General features: G+C 51.3%; 1 protein-coding gene across 2 annotated transcripts in view; it reads left to right on the top strand.

Moving 5' to 3' along the window:
- Window positions 1-415: 415 nt before the first annotated feature.
- Window positions 416-19,711, top strand: part of TXNRD3 (thioredoxin reductase 3) — a 52,223-nt gene continuing 32,927 nt past the window's right edge. For both annotated transcript variants that reach the window (XM_017343706.3, XM_070050000.1), the window contains exons 1-8: window positions 416-721; window positions 7,332-7,392; window positions 9,457-9,566; window positions 11,582-11,686; window positions 11,926-11,998; window positions 13,973-14,092; window positions 17,373-17,515; window positions 18,916-19,031. In XM_017343706.3, coding sequence (XP_017199195.3) covers window positions 557-721; window positions 7,332-7,392; window positions 9,457-9,566; window positions 11,582-11,686; window positions 11,926-11,998; window positions 13,973-14,092; window positions 17,373-17,515; window positions 18,916-19,031 — 893 coding nt within the window. In that variant the 5' untranslated portion in view covers window positions 416-556. The remainder of the gene's footprint in view (window positions 722-7,331; window positions 7,393-9,456; window positions 9,567-11,581; window positions 11,687-11,925; window positions 11,999-13,972; window positions 14,093-17,372; window positions 17,516-18,915; window positions 19,032-19,711) is intronic.

Genomic DNA, 19,711 nt, shown 5'->3' with positions numbered 1-19,711 from the left:
GGGGCTGGGAGGGGCCGTGCAAAGGACGGGGCGGTGCCAGGGGAGAGGGTGTGGCGTGAGGGAGCCTGGTGGTGTCGGGGGCGCAGCGGCTCAGGTGGCGGGGATCGCAGGGGGCGGGGCGGCTCCGGGTAGGCGGGGCGGCGCAAGGGGGCGGGACGCCGGGGGCGGGACGCGGTAAGGGGGCGGGGAGCGCCGGGGGCGGGGCGGTGCAAGGGGGCGGGACGCGGTCAGGGGGCGGGGAGCGCCGGGGAGGGGCGGGGCAAAGGGCGGGGTAAGGGGGCGGGGCGGTTCCGGCGCGCGGCTCTTGGCCAGTGCGGGGCGTGGACAGCGTGGGCAGCTATCACGGCCCCTCAGCCGCAGTCCCGGCACCGCGCCTCAGCGATCGCCCTCGCCTCAACTCCTGAGTAGCCCCGGCCTGGCCGGGAGCGAAGTCGACGCCCTGGAGCCGCCTCCGCCGCCGCCGCCGCCTCCGCCACCGCCGTCGCGGGCGCTGGCCTCTCCCGGGCCAGGGAGGGTGGGCGTCTCGCCCAACCGCCGTCTGGACAGCGTCCGCGGCATGCCCACGTCCTCGCCTCCGGGGCGCCGCGCCCGCGTGCTGTCCCCCGGCACCAGCCGGCCGTCTTCCGAGGCTCGCGAGGAGCTGCGGCGCCGCCTCCTGGAGCTCATCGAGGGCAACCGGGTGATGATCTTCAGCAAGAGCTACTGCCCGCACAGCGCGCGGGTAGGCGGCCGGGGGCCGGGCGGGCCTCCCTGGGCGCAGGGCCCCTCCCTGGGGGCCTCCCGCCCGGGTTGCGGCCCCGGGTTCCCGAGTGCGTGGGGCGGGAACGCGGCGGAGTCCGCCTGCTAGGCCCCTGGGCTCGGTCGGACAGTCCAGGCCTGGCCCGCCAGCTCGCCCCGTCCCTCCTTGCGGCATGGGCACGGGGTGGAGGGAGAGGCGCCGGTAAGTTTTACTCCGCTCCTCGGCTGCTGTCCAGGGGCCTTGACTGCGCCCGTCAGTGGCCAGGGAGGTCGTGGGTGACCTCAGGCTCGTGGCACGTTTCCTTGGCCTCTCGGGGCCAGCAGGGGGCCCGGCCTGGTCTGGACAAATGTACTCGGGTTTAAAGACAACGCGGTTGGAAATGAACCTTTGGCAGAGAATCCCACCTGCAAGGTGGGAACCATCGGAGTTTTGAAATTTGTTTCATGTAATTAGGAAGTCTGAGGACGGATACAAACGTTGTGTTAAGCTCAGGAAATTATAGGCTGTAGTTTCATATTTGGACTTTACTCCGAGACACGGATTCATGCATGCACATTTTAATTTTTTAAATAGAGTTACAGAGAGAGGGAGATACAGAGGGAGTTACAGAGAGAGAGAGGTCTTCCATCCATCCACTGGTTCACTCCTCAATTGGCTGCAACGGCCGGAGCTGTGCACATCCAAAGCCAGGAGCCAGGAGCTAGGAGCCAGGAGCCTCCACTGCTTTCCCAGGCCATAGCAGAGAGCTGGATTGGAAGTGGAGCTGCTGGAACTCAAACTGGTGCCCATATGGGATGCCAGCACTGCAGGTGACGGCTTTACCCAGTACACCACAGCGGCGGCCCCACCTTCTAGTTGTATTTACAGGAGTCACTGTGTACTTACTCCTCATGTAGGATCTCGGTCCTTAATGTGTTGTACATTGTGATTTAATGCTATAACTAGTACTCAAACAGTATTTTTCACTTTGTGTTTCTGTGTGGGTGCAATCTGTTGAAATCTTTACTTAATATATACTAAATTGATCTTCTGGGGGAAAAAAAGCTGTCCTTTATAGAATTGCCAAGAGATGAGACGTGTCCGTCCACTGAAAAATCACTGTATTAGGCACATACTGTGTTGAATACATAAATAGTCTTAATCATTCTAGTCGAACCTCTGCTGATACAGAAAGTCCTAGGACACATGCTTCTCCATCCCGCGTGTGTCAGCACTTCCGATAACGTAGTCCCATTACATAATTTGACAGCTCTGATGACTGGATTTTTTAAAGACAAACGTTTGCCCTCCGTACTTGTCTTGGGGGCGAGCCTTGTGCCAGCGGGTGGCGTTAAGATATCTGCTTCTGCCTGGACAGCAGACCTTCCAGCACCTCCCTGGGTGTTCTTCTTGGCTGGCGGGGCAGCCTGCTTTCCTCCACGTATTTCTTTGTATGTGACCACTCTCTGAGCGGGCTGTGTGGTGTGTGCTCACTGCTGTGATTTGGATGCGGGTTGAGTGTGTCGCCGAGGTTGGTTCCCGGTGCAGCAGTGTCGAGACGTGGGGCTTTGGGGGAAGGTGGGTAGGTCCTGGGCACCAGCCTGCACGGGATCAATGCTGATCTCTGCTGAGAACGAGTGCCATCAAGCGAGAACGGTTGTCTCGGCTTTCTCTCTTGCTTGTCGTGTGATCTCCCACCATTATGGTGCCACCTGTCAGGGGGCTGTCATGTACTGGTACTATGCCCTTCAATCTCTAGACCTTTATCTGGTACCCAGCCTTGGGTTTACTGGTGTAGCAACACGAAACGGACTCAGACACCCACAATCCTCGTAAATAAAAAACCTTAAACAGTGCATTCCAGATAGGACCTTACTCTCACAGTCAGAAGGTGATATTGGGTCTTTGGCTGCTCGTGTCATTCAGCAAGTGTCGTTGGATGCAGCATCTGTCATAGGGACACAAATGTGAATGAAGCTTGGTCTAGCCTCCTGGGCTCTCGTGTGCAGAAAGAAGAACGTAGGAAAAACCAGCAGGGGTGAGGGATAAAACTGGTTTTCACGGAGGATCAGAACCATGTAAGAAAATTATATGTAGCCGGCGCCGCGGCTCACTAGGCTAATCCTCCGCCTTGCGGCGCCAGCACACCGGGTTCTAGTCCCGGTCGGGGCGCCGGATTCTGTCCCGGTTGCCCCTCTTCCAGGCCAGCTCTCTGCTGTGGCCAGGGAGTGCAGTGGAGGATGGCCCAAGTGCTTGGGCCCTGCACCCGCATGGGAGACCAGGAGAAGCACCTGGCTCCTGGCTTCAGATCAGCGCGGTGCGCTGGCCGCAGCGCGCCGGCCACGGTGGCCTTTGGAGGGTGAACCAACGGCAAAGGAAGACCTTTCTCTCTGTCTCTCTCTCTCTCTCACTGTCCACTCTGCCTGTCAAAACAAAAAAAAAGAAAGAAAGAAATAAAGAAAGAAAAGAAAATGATACGTAAGCTGGACTGTGCATCGTTGGATGTATTTGGGTAAGGAAGGGCATCCAGCTAAGGGATTAGTAAAAGCAAAGATAGGAGATGATAAAAGGGAGATAGTGTGACTGAACATGGGCTTTGTGGCAGGGGAGCAGGTGAATTCATTGGAAAATGGATGGAAGTTTAGTCTGGAATTTGAATTGATGATAAATGCAGGCTTAAGGATACAGCAAAGAGAAGTCATCTTAGACTTGTGAGCAGGGTCTGACTCGTGATTGAAATCTGAGTGTAGTAGGAAAATAGAGTGAGTGTAGAGGCAGCCGCAGTTGGGAAACCACAGGTGAAGCACAGCTAAGAGGTAATGACCTCAACTCAACAGTGAAGACGATGGCTGGAAACTGCACCCACCAACCAGCAGCTCCTCACGGCCTCCTGTCCGGTCCCTGGAGACCAGCTTGCTGCTTTCTGTCTGTTGATTTGACAGCTTCAGGTACCACATAGCTGCAGAATCATACCACGTTTGCCCTTTGATGCCTGCCTTATTTCACTTAGCATAACGTGCTCAAACTCAGGGTGCACCCATGTTGTAGCATGTGTCAGAATTTTCTTCCCTTTCGAGGCTGAGTCATAGGCCACTGTCTGTATATATAGTTTGGCTTCTCTGTTCATCCATAAAGGGACACTTGGGCTGCTTCCACTTTGGGGGCTGTTGTGAATAATGCCACTGTGGACATACGCATACTAATATCAGTTTGAGTCCTTGCTTCCAATTAATTTAGGTCTACATCTAGAGATAGAGTTGCTGGATCACAAGAGATTCCTGCCATCATTCTGTTTTCCTTGGTGGCTGCACAGTTTTACCTTCCCATCAGCAGTATGTGAGGTTTTACCTTCCCATCAGCAGTATGTGAGGGTCCAGTTTCTCCACATGCTCTCCAGCACCTGGCGTTGGGATTTTCACAGGGACTGATTTGGATCTGTAGGTTGCTTCCGGTACTGTTGATTCATTACAGATACAAAGTCTTCCAGTTCGTGAACATGTAACACCTGTTTAACGGTGTCTTTAATTTCTTCCAGCAACATTTTGTAGTTTGCGGTGGGAGTCTCACTTACTTGGTTGTTTATCCTTAATTCTCCTGCTGTTGCAAATGAAATTCTCTTTCTGATTTTCTGTTTGGATTGTTTATTGTTAAGATGTAGAAAAGCAGCTGGTTTTTGTGTCTTGATTTTTGTACCCTGCAACTTTTGCCAAATGTGTTTATTTTAACGGCTGGTGTGTGTGTGTGTGTGTGTGTGTGGAATCGTTAGAGTTTTCCACACTGAGGATCATATTGCCTGTGGACAGAGTGAATTTTACTGACTTTCCTGCCTTCCTGTTCCGGCTGGGACCCCCAGTCCTGTGTTGCACAGAAGTGCTGGAAGCTGGTCGCCTTGTCTTCTGCCCCATCTCAGAGAGAACGCTTGGCAGTCTTTGACCCTCAGGAGCGATGTGAGCTGTGGGCTTTTTCATTTGTGGTTTCAGTATGCTGAGGCAGTGTCCTTTGGTCCCAGTTTGCTGGGTGTTAGGATGTTCGGGCCTCTCTGCTCTCCCTCCTTTGTGGGAGGGAGTGGGGCCCAGGTGGCTGCCTCCTTGATCATGGAGGAGGGAGTGGTGTGAGGGTGAGTAAAACCCCCAAGATTTCTGTTACTTAATTAATTAATTTTTCTCTGATGGGCAGAGAGACAGAGAGAGGCAAAGGAAGAGCTCTCACCCACTGGTTCACTTCCCAGATGTCGGCACCAGCTGGAGTTAGGTCAGGCCCAAGCCAGCGGCTGGGAGCTCCATGCAGGGCTCCCACACGGGTGTCAGGGGCCCAAGTCCTTGATCCGTCACCTGCTGCCTCCCAGAGTGAGCATTAATAGGAAACTGGGATTGGAGGTAGGACCAGGGCTTGAGCCAGGCTTTCTGAAATAGGAGCATCCTGAATGGCATCTTTTTTTTTTTTTTCATTTTTTTTATTTTACATTTCTTTCTGCTAAGGTTTTCTTTTGGATGATAGGTTGTGTCGTACTTCCTTCCTCTTGTTCAACACAGTCTCCTTTAGTTCTGTGCACTCACTTATTAGCGATGGCTGCTTTGTTAAGTAGCAGGCCTTCACTCTCAGAGGAGGTTTCTATTCCTGTTTTCCTGGGGATAGGTTACACTTTGTGTTTCTTTGGCCGTGCGTTTTGTTGTTGTTGAAAATCGGGCATTTTGCGTGATAAATTTTAGTACCTTTGGGTACTGCGTTTGCTTGTTTATGTCCCTACACCGGAAGGGCTGGGTTACTTTAGGGAAGCTTAGTTTCTCCCCAAGATGACGCCACTCAGGTGCAGCGTTGAGTTTGCACAGCGGCCCTGGAGTGGCAGGGGCTCGGGCCAGGCCCTTCCCTGGGTGTGGATGTTGACTGTGTCTCTCCCGGCCCCACATCCGCGTCGTAGGCCCCACGAACTGCAAGCCGATTACTGGTATTTCTAGCAATGCCTTGGGTGTAAATCGCCCCACACCGATGCACTGAAATCTGAGGCCCTTTGCAGGCTGGTTTCCGAGGGAAGCCGGGGAGGGCTGTGCTGTGCCCTTCCCTTGTTTTCTCTGGCGGCCCAGCTCCAAAGGGGTCCCCAAGCTGCCTCTGCGTTGCTTCCACGGAACCCCGTTATTTTCAGGAGTACCTTTAGGCTTGAATGTCCCTCGAACTGACTTAGGGTCTGCCCATTCCCCTGCCCCAAAACTGGGAGTGAGGACAGAGACTGCTTCTCTGGGAGCGACACTGTGCTTTACGGGAGCAGGGTTCTGGACAGGGACATCGTCTCTTGTCCTGCTGGTCACCTATCCCAGCCCGGAACCTCATCTTCCAGGTGCGTTGGGGTGAGGTTGGTCAGGTTCCGCATATTTTCCTTAGATCTCTGAGTGGGGGCTGGGTGCGTGAAGAGAGCTCCTGTGTTGCTGGCCGTGCTGGGCAGGAGCATAGCCATCGTCATCCACGGCTGATGGTGGGGTATAAGGCTGGGGCATCTGTTGACCGGGAGCTCGGGGCGGAGGGCCTGTGTTCAAGGCCACGTCCACTCGAAGTGGAGCTCCTGCCAGGCTGATCTGGGGCGGGACAGGGCAGGGCCGGCCAGGGTGCAGGCTGTGCCTCCCATGCCAAACTCTCCCAGTTCTTACTGAGATTTAGTAGACTTTGTTAATTCAATGTTTTTACTTTCCTGAATCCCCTTAGGAAATGTCTGGAGACTTTTAAGTAGTTGTTTATGAATAATTTCCACCAGCTGTGGATGCTTCGCCAGGGTTCTGTCTTGAGGGCTGAGGGCATTAGTGATGTGGTGAGAAGTGGGTTTTAAAAGGCCACTGCGCCTGCAGTTTTCAGAACTGGAGGGGACAAAGCTGATGCAGAGAGAACTCTGAGGATGTCGCCGAGAAATTCCAGTGGGGAGTGTTGGTGGCTGCAATTAAGATAGTGGAAGCAGGAAGATGAACCCGTAATCAGGTGGCTGGGGAATTCGTGTGGGGTGGGTAAGTGTTATCTGAGCGAGAGGCATTGCAATGGTGGCTAATCAGAGCTTTGCAAGTTGTTAAAATGCAGAATCTGTCCAGTCTGGATTCCGTGTGCCTGCGTACATCCTGGGAGATGGCCGCCCTGCCTTTCCTCGCAGCTGGTGAATGGTGCTGCGGTTAAACTGTGAATTAGTTCCCCCTCCCGGAGGGCAGAGGTGTACCTTGTTCATTGGTTCATCTCCATTAGTTAGGACAGCGAGGACCCAGTGTAGGTGTTTGGTGGCTAAAAAGAGGGTGAATGATTTAAGGACGGTTGAAAGGAAACATGGAGGAAGAGCAGTGTGCAAGGAGGTGAGCTGCGTGTGGGATAGCCAGGTGCCCGTCTTGGGTTCAGACGAGAGACTTGGGTGAATGGTATAGATTTGGGAGTCAAAGGGAGACTGATGATGTTTAAAAGGTGGGGTGGGGGGCACAAGGAATAGGCTGAGGTTCTTCTGGGACAACGTGTAGAGCAAAGGAAAAACACCTGAGACTAGAACTCAGGTTCATAAGGAAGCTTTATTTTGGACACTGCTGTCCCTCTTCCCACATTCCTAACTGTTGGATCTTTTGTGAGAGTGAAACTTGGGAAATTTTCGTTACAGGTTAAAGAGCTCTTTTCTTCTTTGGGAGTGGACTATAATATCCTGGAACTTGATCAAGTCGGTGAGTAGAGCCTTTGGTACGTGCTGTCTGTGGTAAACACCAGCAAGGACCACTTTCCTTTTCTCTGTCCTGCTTGCGTTGCTCTGGTCTCTTCGGGTTGGAGGAGCCATTTTCGTCTGCTTTCAACCAGGCAGAGAATGAACCTTTATGACAAAGAATTGACGTAAACTTTCTGGTTTCTATGTTTCGCATGTTGGAGGGAAGGGAGTGAGAGGAAGATGTACAAGATTCTAACCTGGAAGTACGTGAGGCACTTATGACGTAATCTGCCAGCTTTGTGGCAACATAGACTAAGCCGTAGTAGATGGAAAAGATTCACTCCTGTTGCCTGATTTTGCTACGTTAATATCTTTGGGTTTTGAATCCTTGGTACCCAAACATCTGATATTTATTGTACACTTCATGCATGGTGAATAAAAATGTCTCTCTGCCTTCAGAGAACCTCACTGCTTCATTATTTGTTTAAGTTTTATTGGTTTATCTTTATTTATCTGAAAGGCACAGTGACAGCACATACAGTGCCCTTCCATCTGCTGGTTCACTCCCTCAATGCTCACAACACCTGGCCCGGCCAGGTCAAAGCCAGGAGCCTGGAACCACACCTAAGTCTTGAGTGACAACTCCCCAAGTACGTGAGCCATCACCTAATGCCTCCTAAGATGTGAATTAGCAGACAGTTGGAGGCAGGAGTTGAATCCAGGTACCCCGACATGGGATGTGGGCATCCTAAGGGGTGACTTAGACTCTGTGTAATAATGCCATTTGGGATATGAACCAACAGTTGGAAGATATCTCGGGGCTGGCGTTGTGGTGTAGGGGGTGAGGCCACCACCTGTGGTCCCGGCATCCCATAAGGGCACCAGTTCAAGTCCCAGCTGTTCCGCTTCCAATCCAGCTCTCTACTGTGGCCTGGGAAAGCAGTGGAAGATGGCCCAAGGCCTTGGGCCCCTGCACCCAGGTGGGAGACCCAGAGGAAGCTCCTGGATCCTGGCTTCAGATCGGTGCAGCTCAGGCCATTGCGGCCAACTGGGGAGTGAACCAGCAGATGGAAGACCCCTCTCTCTCTGCCTCTCCTTCTCTCTCTGTGTAACTCTGACTTGCAATGGCCGGAGCTACACCTATCTGAAGCAGGGAGCCAGGAACTCTATCCAGGTCTCCCACATCCCGGGGGTCCAAGGACTTGGGCCATCTTCTGCTGCTTTCCCAAGCACATTTTCAGGGAGTTGGATCAGAAGTGGAGCAGCCGGGACTTGAACTGGTGCCTACATGGGATTTCGGTGCTGCAGATGGCAGCTTAACCTTTTCCGTCACAGCATCAGCCCCAATTAAGGTCTTCTTAAGTAGTCATGGTTCAGTTTAATTTTAGAGATGGAAGGTAAGTTTTGGATTTTGATTGATCATACAGAGTTTTTAAAAATAAAATTGCGGAAGTGTTTTCTGGCTTATTACTGTTACAGCAGATTTTATCTTGATATTTGTCCTCAGCTATTTGTCTTGGCACAGTCATTGAGCTATATATCAAAGTATTCATTTAGGTGGGTTTAATTTTAAAAGGAATAGGTATATTTTTCGAAAGTATTTATTTGAAAAGTAGAATGACAGAGACAGAGAGAGGCATATCTTCCATCTGCGGGCCTACTCCCCAGATGCTCACAACAGTTAGGGCTGCACTAGGCTGAAGCCAGGAGCCGCAGCGCCATCCAGATGTCCCACGTGGCTGGCAGAGACCCAAGGACTTGAGTTATCACCTGCTGCCTCCCGGGATGCATTAGCGGGAAGCTAATTGGGAGCAGCATAGCCAGGATTCAAGCCTGCACTCCGATAGGGGACATGGGCATCCCTGGTGGTACCTTAGCCCTCTGTGCCACAGCGCCTGCCCATGGTATTGGTAAAGTTTCCTTTGAAAGAATGGCTGTTTTCCCTTGTTGAGTCATCATTTCATAAAGTTGCATAACTCACTGTGGGTGTGTACGCGTGGGCATTTAGGTCACTGGAACACTACAGTGCAGCTCACAGGTCTGGAGTCATTTTCAGTGTTTTTATGTTGGTTGTTTTATTCTTCAGACGATGGAGCCAATGTCCAGGAGATGCTGTCAGAGATTACCAATCAGAAGACCGTGCCCAATATTTTTGTAAATAAAGTACACATGGGCGGGTGTGACCGGACGTTCCAGGTACTAAAAGCATTATCTAATCTGCAATGAGGTTCACATTGTGCTTTAAGAACTATTGAAAAAAGGGGAGAAAATGGCTTTTAGGAGTCTATTTATTTGTCTTCTAATAGTTACAAAATTTGAAAGCGGATAAAATGGGTGTCAGATAATTTTGGATTACTTAAAGGGAGAGGAATTACTTAAAGGGAAACTTTTCTGCCAACGTGAACTTGACCAGCTAAGAGGGAGAACAGTGCCCAGTGGCTGGTGAGAGAGAGCTGAGGGCTGTTCTCCCAGGAAGGTGCCTCAGTGCACACATTCTTCCCGGGGGGCCTTGCAGTTCCTGCTGGGGCTGCTTACCCTCGGGCTCTTTGCAGAGGCCCGGGCCTTCTGATTTTTACTGACTCCTAGATGCTAGATATGAACAGGAGCCCTTTAGTTAGGTGGTAACCAGTAACAATGGATACTGATTTTTAAAAGGCCCTTGTTTTACAATGGTTTTGTTAAAATTCTGTTCTTTTGCGTGCTTGATATGTGTATGCGAATGCTAGAAACCAGTGGTTGATTTTATTTTAAATTTTGGATAACAGCTACATTTTTGGAGAAAATAATTACTGACTGTATTTTTTAAAATTTTTTTCAGTTTGATTTGATTTGATTATTTTTTTTAAGATTTATTTATTTGAAAGTCAGAATTACACAGAGAGAGGAGAGGCAGAGGCAGAGGCAGAGGCAGAAAGAGAGTTCTTCCATCCACTGGATCACTCCCCAATTGGCTACAACAGCCAGAGCTGTGCCAATCCGAAGCCAGGAGCCAGGAGCTTCTTCTGGGTCTCCCACATGGGTGCAGGGGCGCAAGAACTTGGGCCATCTTCCACTGCTTTCCCAGGCCATAGCAGAGAGCTGGATCGGAAGTAGAGCAGCCGGAACTAGAACTGGCGCCCAAATGGGATGCCGGTGCTTCAGGCCAGGGCGTTAACCTGCTGCGCCACAGCGCTGGCCCCTGACTGTATTGTTAATCTGTGGTCGGCATCATTACTTAGTAACTGCTGTGACACAGCTTGCATGGTGCTAAGTATTGTCATGATGGCCCCTGCACACCTGAAGTGCTGGTCTTGCTGATCCTAAGTGGGAAAATGCTGTCAGAGACTGCAGGTGGAGATGCCGGCGTCGCAATTCCATTTCGGGACTGGAAGGTGTTCTCTCGGATGCCGGAGCCGTAGGAGATGAGTTTTCCTGAGCACACCTTACTGTTGGGAGGCCACAGGAGTCTTTTTCAGAATATCCCAAGAGCCAGCTTGCGCATCTCTTCTGCAGTGGGCCCTGTGGCACCTGCGGAGTCCCCATCCCCACCTGGAACCGGCTGTGCTTCTCAGAAAGGCCTGGTGCAGGCCTGGTATTTGCAAAGGCAGGGTACTGGGATCGAGCAACTGACGTGGCATAAAGAAAACTCCTGCAAACTCACACACTGACCTTGTAACCTCATCTCTGATACTCCAGAGCACGTGGAGGGCCCCGCGAAGAGAAAACGCGGTGCAGAGCAGCCCCTGACCATGGCCGCAGGAACCAAGCAAGAGGCCTGCGCTGGGCGGCAGCTCCACCGGGACAGCTCCAGTTTAGATCAGTGCATGGGAGACCGTGAAACACATTGCTGATGCGGCGTGAGGGCTGTTTTCAGATTGAATGAGGAGCTTGAAAAGTGATTCTTGGTTGTTTTATTGCTCTTGAGAATAGTGTGTTGACAATTAAACGAAGGGAAATGACCTTGCCTGACAAACACAGTGCCAGGACCCGGTGCGTCCCTTTGGCCCAGGCCCAGCCGTCAGGTGATCGCTCAGAATGGACAACACATTTGCGTGTTGGAGCTGATCTGAGTAGCATCCGATGAATGTACAGCACAGCTCAGGTGGATTATAGATCATTTCTCAGATTTTTTTTTCTCAAAGAAATCCGTGCTGATTGCACACGGGATGCAAATAAACAGCTTTAAAACCATAACTCATGCCGCGTTCTTCCCTGTTTTCACGACACCGCAGGCGCACCAGAGTGGTTTGTTACAGAAGATTCTCCAGGAGGAATCAGCCTACGAGTACGACCTCATCGTCATCGGCGGAGGCTCGGGCGGCCTCTCGTGTGCCAAGGTACGGCCAGGGACCACTCGCGATCGCTTTCCCAGGGATCACCATACGCGGTTTTCCCTGATTTTCCCAGTGATCTGATTTTCCCTTTGATTGAAATAGCTGGTTTAATTCAGGGGAGAGAGGTTGTTATCACACAAAAGCAATCTGTTTTTATTGAAAGGAGAGAAAACCTTGGGGGCGTGTCAGGAAAATGACAGGATCCTCACATCTCTTTTTCTGGTTTTTTGTTTTGTTTTTAGGAAGCCGCCATTCTGGGGAGGAAGGTTATGGTGCTAGATTTCGTGGTCCCCTCCCCTCGGGGCACGTCCTGGGGTAAGTGCCGCTTCCTGGTGGTGGCTCTGCTCGGCACACACGTCGCCGCTTCATGCTCACAGCCGCTGTCCGAGGTGTAGTTAGCCTGGGAGGTCATGCTTAACAAGTGGTGATTCTGGAAAAATAACATAAAAATAATGAAAGGAGATTTTTCAGAAAGGAAAAAATAAAGTTTCCCGCCCCGTTGCTGTAGCGTTTTCTCATGTTTTCAGAGTCCCAGTCCGAGCATGAGAGCGGGCTGTGTCCTGTTCAGTGAAGTTTATCCGTGTTTCTGTCCCGGTCTTGTGATCGACTTGTAGTGGCTGCACTTCGGTGGGTAGGCTTGGTGTGGCATCATCGGTATCGTTTGGTTTAACACGGAGCACAGAGCTGGCCCAGGCCCGCGCCCCGGCTGCTGTGCACACCTTTCTGTGGTTATTTTGTTTTTCCCCACAGTGAAGCACAACACAGAGATCTTTGCGCTGGAGATTTTTCTCTTTGCACTTCAAATGCATCTCCCCTGCCTCTGTATCTCCCCACCTCTGCTCTCTTTAATACCCCGAAGTCTCTGACCCTCCGGCCTCTGGCTGGGCGTGGTCATTCTGGGGAAATGGGAAGGGGAGAAGACAGGAGAGTGGAATTGGAGTCTTCCGGCCTCTGCTGGGTGGCGGCAGGTTGGCACCGTCCTCCCCGAGGGTTGGCACCGTCCCTGCTCGCCGCGCTCACTCGGTCTCCTTGCCCCTTCCCATGTGCCCGCCAGGGTTCCGCGCCTGTCCCTGGGTCAGGCTGCTGGTACTTCTGTGCTTGCTTTGCCTCCCACCCTTTGAATAGTTCCTCTCTCCTCTGTCTCCTCTTTCCTGCCAGAATCCTGAGTGATAGGATGTGAACATCGTTTTTTAAAATTCAAACTAACACTGAAAGTTTTTGGCTGGAATTTCATATAGGAAAACTCACCTGGCCAGTGCCACAGCTCACTAGGCTAATCCTCCGCCCACGGTGCCGGCACACCGGGTTCTAGTCCTGGTCGGGGCGCCGGATTCTGTCCCAGTTGCCCCTCTTCCAGGCCAGCTCTCTGCTGTGGCCCGGGAGGGCAGTGGAGGATGGCCCAGGTGCTTGGGCCCTGCACCCATATGGGAGACAAGGAGAAGCACCTGGCTCCTGGCTTTGGATCAGTGCGATGCGCCGGCCGCAGCACGCTGGCCGCAGCGGCCATTGGAGGGTGAACCAATGGCAAAGGAAGACCTTTCTCTCTGTCTCTCTCTCTCTCACTGTCCACTCTGGGCCTGTCAAAAAAAAAAAAAAACAAAAAAACAAACAAACAAACAAAAAAAAACAAAAAAAACAAAACTCACCTACCTTGATGCTCCTCATGGTAGTCCTGGGGGAGGGGGGTGTAGCCCCTGTCCTCTTCCATTCCCCTGTCCTCTTCCCTCCTCTCCTCCTCTCCTTGGCCCAGTTCTGACCGGAAACGATCCACCTTCTCTGGTGCACCTGGCAGAGACTGTGAGCACAGAGGAAATGTTTGACTTGTGCCCTGGGAGGGGACACTGGTGTACAATTTGCTTTGTGTCAATCAGGATTCACAGGGGATGTCACCAGGCAGCTTGCAGGGACCCGAAGATTGGTTCAGAGGAGGAGTCGGCGTGACAGAGGGTGGCAGGCTAGAAGCCGAGGTTCTGGCCCTGGGTGTGGTGTGTGCACATCCAGTGCCTCTAACCCGGGTCTCACCCCTTTGTGGCTCAGACTCAAGTGGAAGTTGTGGACTCTGTCCCCAGAAAACTCTTCACGTGCCCATATTTTTGCCTATCGTTGGGTTTTCTTCATGGCCCTTGGTTAGGAAGTCTGGATTGATCAGTTGTGTGTTATTTTCAGGGTAAGAGTTGTCCTCCTCATCACCGTTCCACATGTTTTAATAACCTTGCACAGGTGTGGGCAGCTGTGCACACCCGCGTGTGCACACGTGCAGGAAAGCTCAAGTCTTGTTCCCTCTCCCAGGGCTCGGGGGCACTTGTGTGAACGTAGGCTGTATTCCCAAGAAGCTGATGCATCAGGCTGCCCTCCTGGGGCAGGCGTTACGTGACTCTCGGAAGTTTGGCTGGGAGTACAGTCAGCAGGGTGAGTAGCGGGGCAGAAGACACGGGTGGGGGGAGAGGGGAAAGAGGGAGTCTCTGTGATGCAGATTTGCCGCGCCTGCTTTTGTAGCTGAGTCTGAAGTTCATGTCATAAACACTCGCTGGGAGCCAGCTGCAGGCCACTGGGGCTCCGAGGACACAAAGCCGGACCTGCTGTCCGAGAGCCCTGCCTGTTTCAGTGACACCAGCGCCAGCCGCTTAGTAGCGCGCGCGAGATAGGGATCCCTAGTTGCAGATTTCTTTCAAGTATCAAGAAAACGGAATACTGAGGAGTATTCTTCTGGTTTTATCTGTTATGATGATAATATTTTCCACTGGCTCAGTGGTAAGGTGGATCTTTGGTTAATGAAAGGCAGGAAACAGGCTCCTCCAACAAGCCGTTCCTGCCCGGCTCAGGTACAGACAGGAGGGCTTCCGAGCTGCTGCTCCCAAGCAGGATGAGGTCTGATGGGGGAGACAGGCAGGGAGTCCACTCAGCACTGTGCTGGGGTCCTTCCAAAAGAGTACACAAAGTGCGTGTTACACACTGCACGGGACTGCAATCGTTTTGCACCTAAATGAACCTAAATAAAGTCTCTTTTAACTGCATTTCCCATAAACTTTTCAAAGTACCCTCATCACTTACTGTGCTGTTTTGAGCATTGCCTTGAGTGCATCTGATGCAGCTTTGTGAGTGCAGGGAAGGATCAAGGAAAGCTTTGGGCACAAGGGGGACCCGAGAGCTGTGTCTTAAAGGCCACAGAATGGGACGTTTAAGGCTGGAAGAGGACAGAAAACCTGGAGTGTTGGGTGGAGTTGATGAGGGAATGTGGTGAGGAATAGTGGGGGATGCTGGGAGAAAAAATGCCATTGGAAACATGAGCAGGTCTTCAGGGCCCTCCAGTGCCATCTTTTTTTTTGTTGTTGTTGACAGGCAGAGTGGACAGTGAGAGGCAGACAGAGAGAAAGGTCTTCCTTTGCCGTTGGTTCACCCTCCAATGGCCGCTGTGGCTGGTGCACCACGCTGATCCGATGGCAGGAGCCAGGTGCTTCTCCTGGTCTCCCATGGGGTGCAGGGCCCAAGGACTTGGGCCATCCTCCACTGCCCTCCCGGGCCACAGCAGAGAGCTGGCCTGGAAGAGGGGCAACCGGGAAAGAATCCGGCGCCCCGACCGGGACTAGAACCCGGGGTGCCGGCGCTGCAAGGCGGAGGATTAGCCTATTGAGCCGCGGCGCCGGCCTCCAGTGCCATCTTCAGGAGATAGAGTTTGCCCCCTGCTGAGAGCTGTTGAGTTTAAGCAGGAGAGGAGCAGGCATTCCAGTCTGTATTATTCCAGATCCTCCTGTGGTACCCACAAAGGCACCTAGAAAGCAGAGTAGGGGTCAGGGGAGGGGCATGAGGAATGATGGAGGCCCGTGCGGAGCTGGATTTAGAGAGACTGAAGGGCGTGGCCCTGATGGGACGCAGTACAGCTTGCATGTGGAGTGTGGTTCTCCGTCTTGGCTGTGTGTCGCACGCCGTGTGGGGTTTTAAGAAATTCTGAACAGCCAGGCTCTTTGCACAGAGCGTGTACAGGTTTCACTGTCGCAGCGGGTTCTGATGCTCAGGTGATTGTGACGGGCCACCCAGGTGACGGCATGGCAAAGGGTGAATGGGAAGAAGGCAGAGGGGCTGGGTGAAGGGGAGCGGAGCTCCTTGAGGTCGAAGGCAGCAGCAGCTGTGGGTTAGTGGCTGGGCATGGTTCAGTTGAGGTCCTGAGTAGAGGCTGGGTGCGTTTCCCCAAGCCCATGGGGTGCTGTAGATCAAACTAGCACCAGTGGGTGTCCATAAAGTGCGGCCTCTCCTTGTGGCGTTTAACTCCTGGGTGGTCTTTCACAGCCGAGAACCCTGTCTCTGTATTAAGTGAAGAGTCAGACAGGGCTGCGCACCGCCCCCCGCCCCACTTCCCGCTGATATCTGCATTGCTGTAGTGCGTCTGGCCAGTGCATGCAAAGGACAAATAGGTAACAGAAAGTGCACGCATTTGAAAAAAGTTATAAAAAGATTGAAAATTTATGATGCAAATTATATACAATTATATATGGTAGAGCTGGAACATATAAGATTGAACCAAGAAATTCTAGACTTGAGTTGTTGATTGCTTAGAAGGTAAATATATAAAAATCAATAGCGGCCAGCACCGCGGCTCACTAGGCTAATCCTCCGCCTGCAGCGCTGGCACACCAGGTTCTAGTCCTGGTCAGGGCGCTGGATTCTGTCCCTGTTGCTCCTCTTCCAGTCCAGCTCTCTGCTGTGGCCCGGAAGTACAGTGGAGGATGGCCCAGGTCTTTGGGCCCTGCACCCGCGTGGAAGACCAGGAGGAAGCACCTGGCTCCTGGCTTCGGATCAGCGCAGTGCACTGACCGTAGCGGCCATTTGCGGGGGTGAACCAATGGAAAAAGGAAGACCTTTCTCTCTCTCACTGTCTTAACTCTGCCTGTCAAAAAAAGAAAAAGAAAAAAATAATAAGATGTAACATGATATTCATAGACTACCTTGGAATAAATTCAACCAGGAAGGTGTAGGATATATAAGGAAAGACTACAAAGGCATGGCAGGAATCTAAGATGTTAGAGGAGATAACTTTAGATTGTGGAGATATTTATCTCAAAATTAGTGTGCAGGTTTTATTTAAGTCCTAGAAAAATCTCAGTGATTTTTACTTTTACTGTTTTTACAGTGGTTTTTACTTTTTTTACTGTTTACTTTGTGGTGCTCAACTGCTTATGTGATGTGAGTCTAGCTAAGGGAGACTTGGCCCCTGAACCTGTGCGTGTGTCGCGTAGTAATGGGAGTGACCGCTGTAGATGGCAGCATCGTGGGCAGCTGTCGCAGGCTGTGTCAGAGAAAGGGCCACCATCCTTTCCCCTGGCTGTGCTTCCCTGTGCCCGGGGCCTCCTCCTTTCTAGGCCGCTCTCTTCCCTGCCCGGTACCATCCACGTCCCTGGGTGAGTCGGGGCCACTTCTTGAGAGTCGTAGTTGGCGTCAGTCTCCAGCTGTGACCCTCACCCTGGGGTTGCTGCCCTGTCCTAGGGATCTCGTCCAGTTCCTGGGGAACCCCAGGCCCGTCTCTGTGTCTTGTGGACCGAGCTGCATGGAGTCCGTGTGACCTTCAGAATGCACCGGCAGTGGCAGACAAAGGCTCTTGATTTTTGAAACAGCCGGATGTGGCTTGCATGTGTGCGGATAATTTAACATCACAAGTACACCATGCTTACTCCTTCACCCCCTGGTTTCTTTTCAGTGAAGCACAACTGGGAGACCATGACAGAAGCGATTCAGAACCACATTGGCTCTCTGAACTGGGGCTACAGGTTGTCTTTGAGGGAGAGGGGCGTGACCTATGTCAACTCCTACGGAGAATTTGTTGAACATCATACAGTAAAGGTACTGTTTGAATTTCTTGTCCTGTTCTTGCCTTCCCTTACTGCTGCCCGTATTTCCCACGAACTAGACTTCACATCGCACCTTACGGACTTTGGCTAAGACGTAAACGCACACGCACACACACACACACACACAGAGCAGTACACGCATGTGCATTTCCCTGTTTGTTGATTCCACATATCTGGGTAAAGGGAAGAAATTGTGTTTTAAAGAACTCTTAAAGTTATTATTTGCCTTTGGTTTCATTATCATCTTAGAGGAAGTGTTTCAACAGTTCAAAGCCAATAAAATCTAAAAGATCAAAGTGTTAGCAGTGAGATTTTTTAATAAGTGAAACTTTCTTTAGAACTTCAGCATTTTCTGTTCATAAAGCTTTGATAAAAGCAGTATCAAAATCAGTGTGTTGTGAATTCATACTTATAATGTTTAAGTATACCACAGAAGATGAACACATGAGGAAAAAGAGATCTTTTTGATGAACACAAACATTTTAATCGGCGTTAAGAAGGACAGGCAGACCTTGGGCTCAATGTCTGCTTTATTTTATACTTTGCTTTGGGAGCACAGTGAGATAATGTTGACGGATTTGGATTGTTGGGCAGCCAGCTATCTGAATTTAGAAAGGTGTGAAATGTCCATTTAAAGCTTCCCTTTGGGACCCTTAGATGGGCCAGGTTGGATTCCATTATTCATGTGAAGCACAGTAGAAATCCCAGTTGCTTACTGTTCCTCGAAGTGCAGTGTGCCTGGCACAGATGGTTGGATAAGCCGATCGCTCCCTGGCCAAACCCGCTGCTCTGTCTGTGGTTCCCCAGCGTCTCCCAGGTGCTGGAGCTGCAAACTTGAGGCTCCTCCGTCTCACCCCACAGCACGCGCTTGCTTGTCTGTTACAGGACCTTAGCAACAGGTCCCTCTTTTCGGCACCGCTGCCAGCCGTGCCAGCCCACTTGTTTAAACACTCTCATTGGCATCTGAATTTGTAAAATGGAGTGACTTCTGCATCCCTCGTGTACTTACAGGTGTGAACAGTCCTGGTTGGTTTCCCATTGGCTGCATTTTCTGGGTGCCAAGTGAGGAGCTTTACCTCTGGCTCTAGTCTGTCTGCTTCATGTCTCCTTTGCCACAGACCTGCTCTGCGGTCACTTCCAGCCCCTGACCCCAGTCCCCAGCTCCTCCGGATCCGGGTACTGTGCTGTTCTGTCTCCCAGGTCTCCATCCTTTCCAAATCATTTCTTTTTTTTCCTCATTTCCACGTGAAAACCTCCTTGATCCATATTTTGTCAAGACCTTTGTTTTCTGCATTATGTGCTTATCACAGCGCATGATTGTTCACGTGTCCAGGTGTCTGATGCTTTGTAGTGTTTGCTGAATAAGTGAAATTTCATTTTCTTTTTTTCCAGGCAACCAATCGAAAGGGACAGGAAACTTACTACACTTCTGCCAATTTTGTCATAGCAACAGGTGAAAGACCACGATATTTAGGGATCCCAGGAGATAAGGAATTCTGTATTACTAGGTAAGATTTAAAAGACCATTTTAACTCTAAGCGATTGCATTGTGTTTCAGTTTCTAATTTCATTTGCTCCCTAATCCCACAAAATATTTGCATTGATGACAGATGAAAGAACACACAGTACAAGAAGCTCAGGAGTTTGAAATAGTCATGAAAGAAAGAGAAAGTGAGGTTAGGGAAATCATAAGGCCAGTGGTAAAGTTTGTGTACCAGAGTATGCCGTCTGTTTCCAGGAAATATCTGGAAGTGGTCTGGAAAGTTGGCCCTGAATTTCCTGTAGGCCAAAGCAAAGAAGTAAACTCCACGAGCTGTAGGGTTATGTGTGCACCTGATAGAATGGAGCAGAGGTTCCCAGGCGTTTTCCCTGGATGGTCACGCAGAAGGCACTGTATCATGCACTACAGTGACTTGGAGACCTTTCTGAGCAGACATTTCAAGAATATTTTTCTTTTCTTTCTTTTTTTTTAAATATGTATTTATTTGTTTGAAAGGCAGAGTCACAGAGAGGCAGAGGCAGAGAGAGAAGTCTTCCATCCGCTGGTTCTCTCCCCGAATGGCTAACATGGCAGGAGCTGGGAGCTTCTTCTGGGTCTCCCATGCGAGCACTTCGGCCGTCTTCACTGCTTTCCCAGGCCGTAACAGAGCTGTAACGGAAGCGGAGCAGCCGGGACTCGAACTGGAGC

This window comes from Oryctolagus cuniculus, chromosome 10 (genome assembly GCF_964237555.1).
Source record: "Oryctolagus cuniculus chromosome 10, mOryCun1.1, whole genome shotgun sequence".
Taxonomy (NCBI): domain Eukaryota; kingdom Metazoa; phylum Chordata; class Mammalia; order Lagomorpha; family Leporidae; genus Oryctolagus; species Oryctolagus cuniculus.
This window is presented reverse-complemented; position numbering and strand designations above follow the sequence as displayed.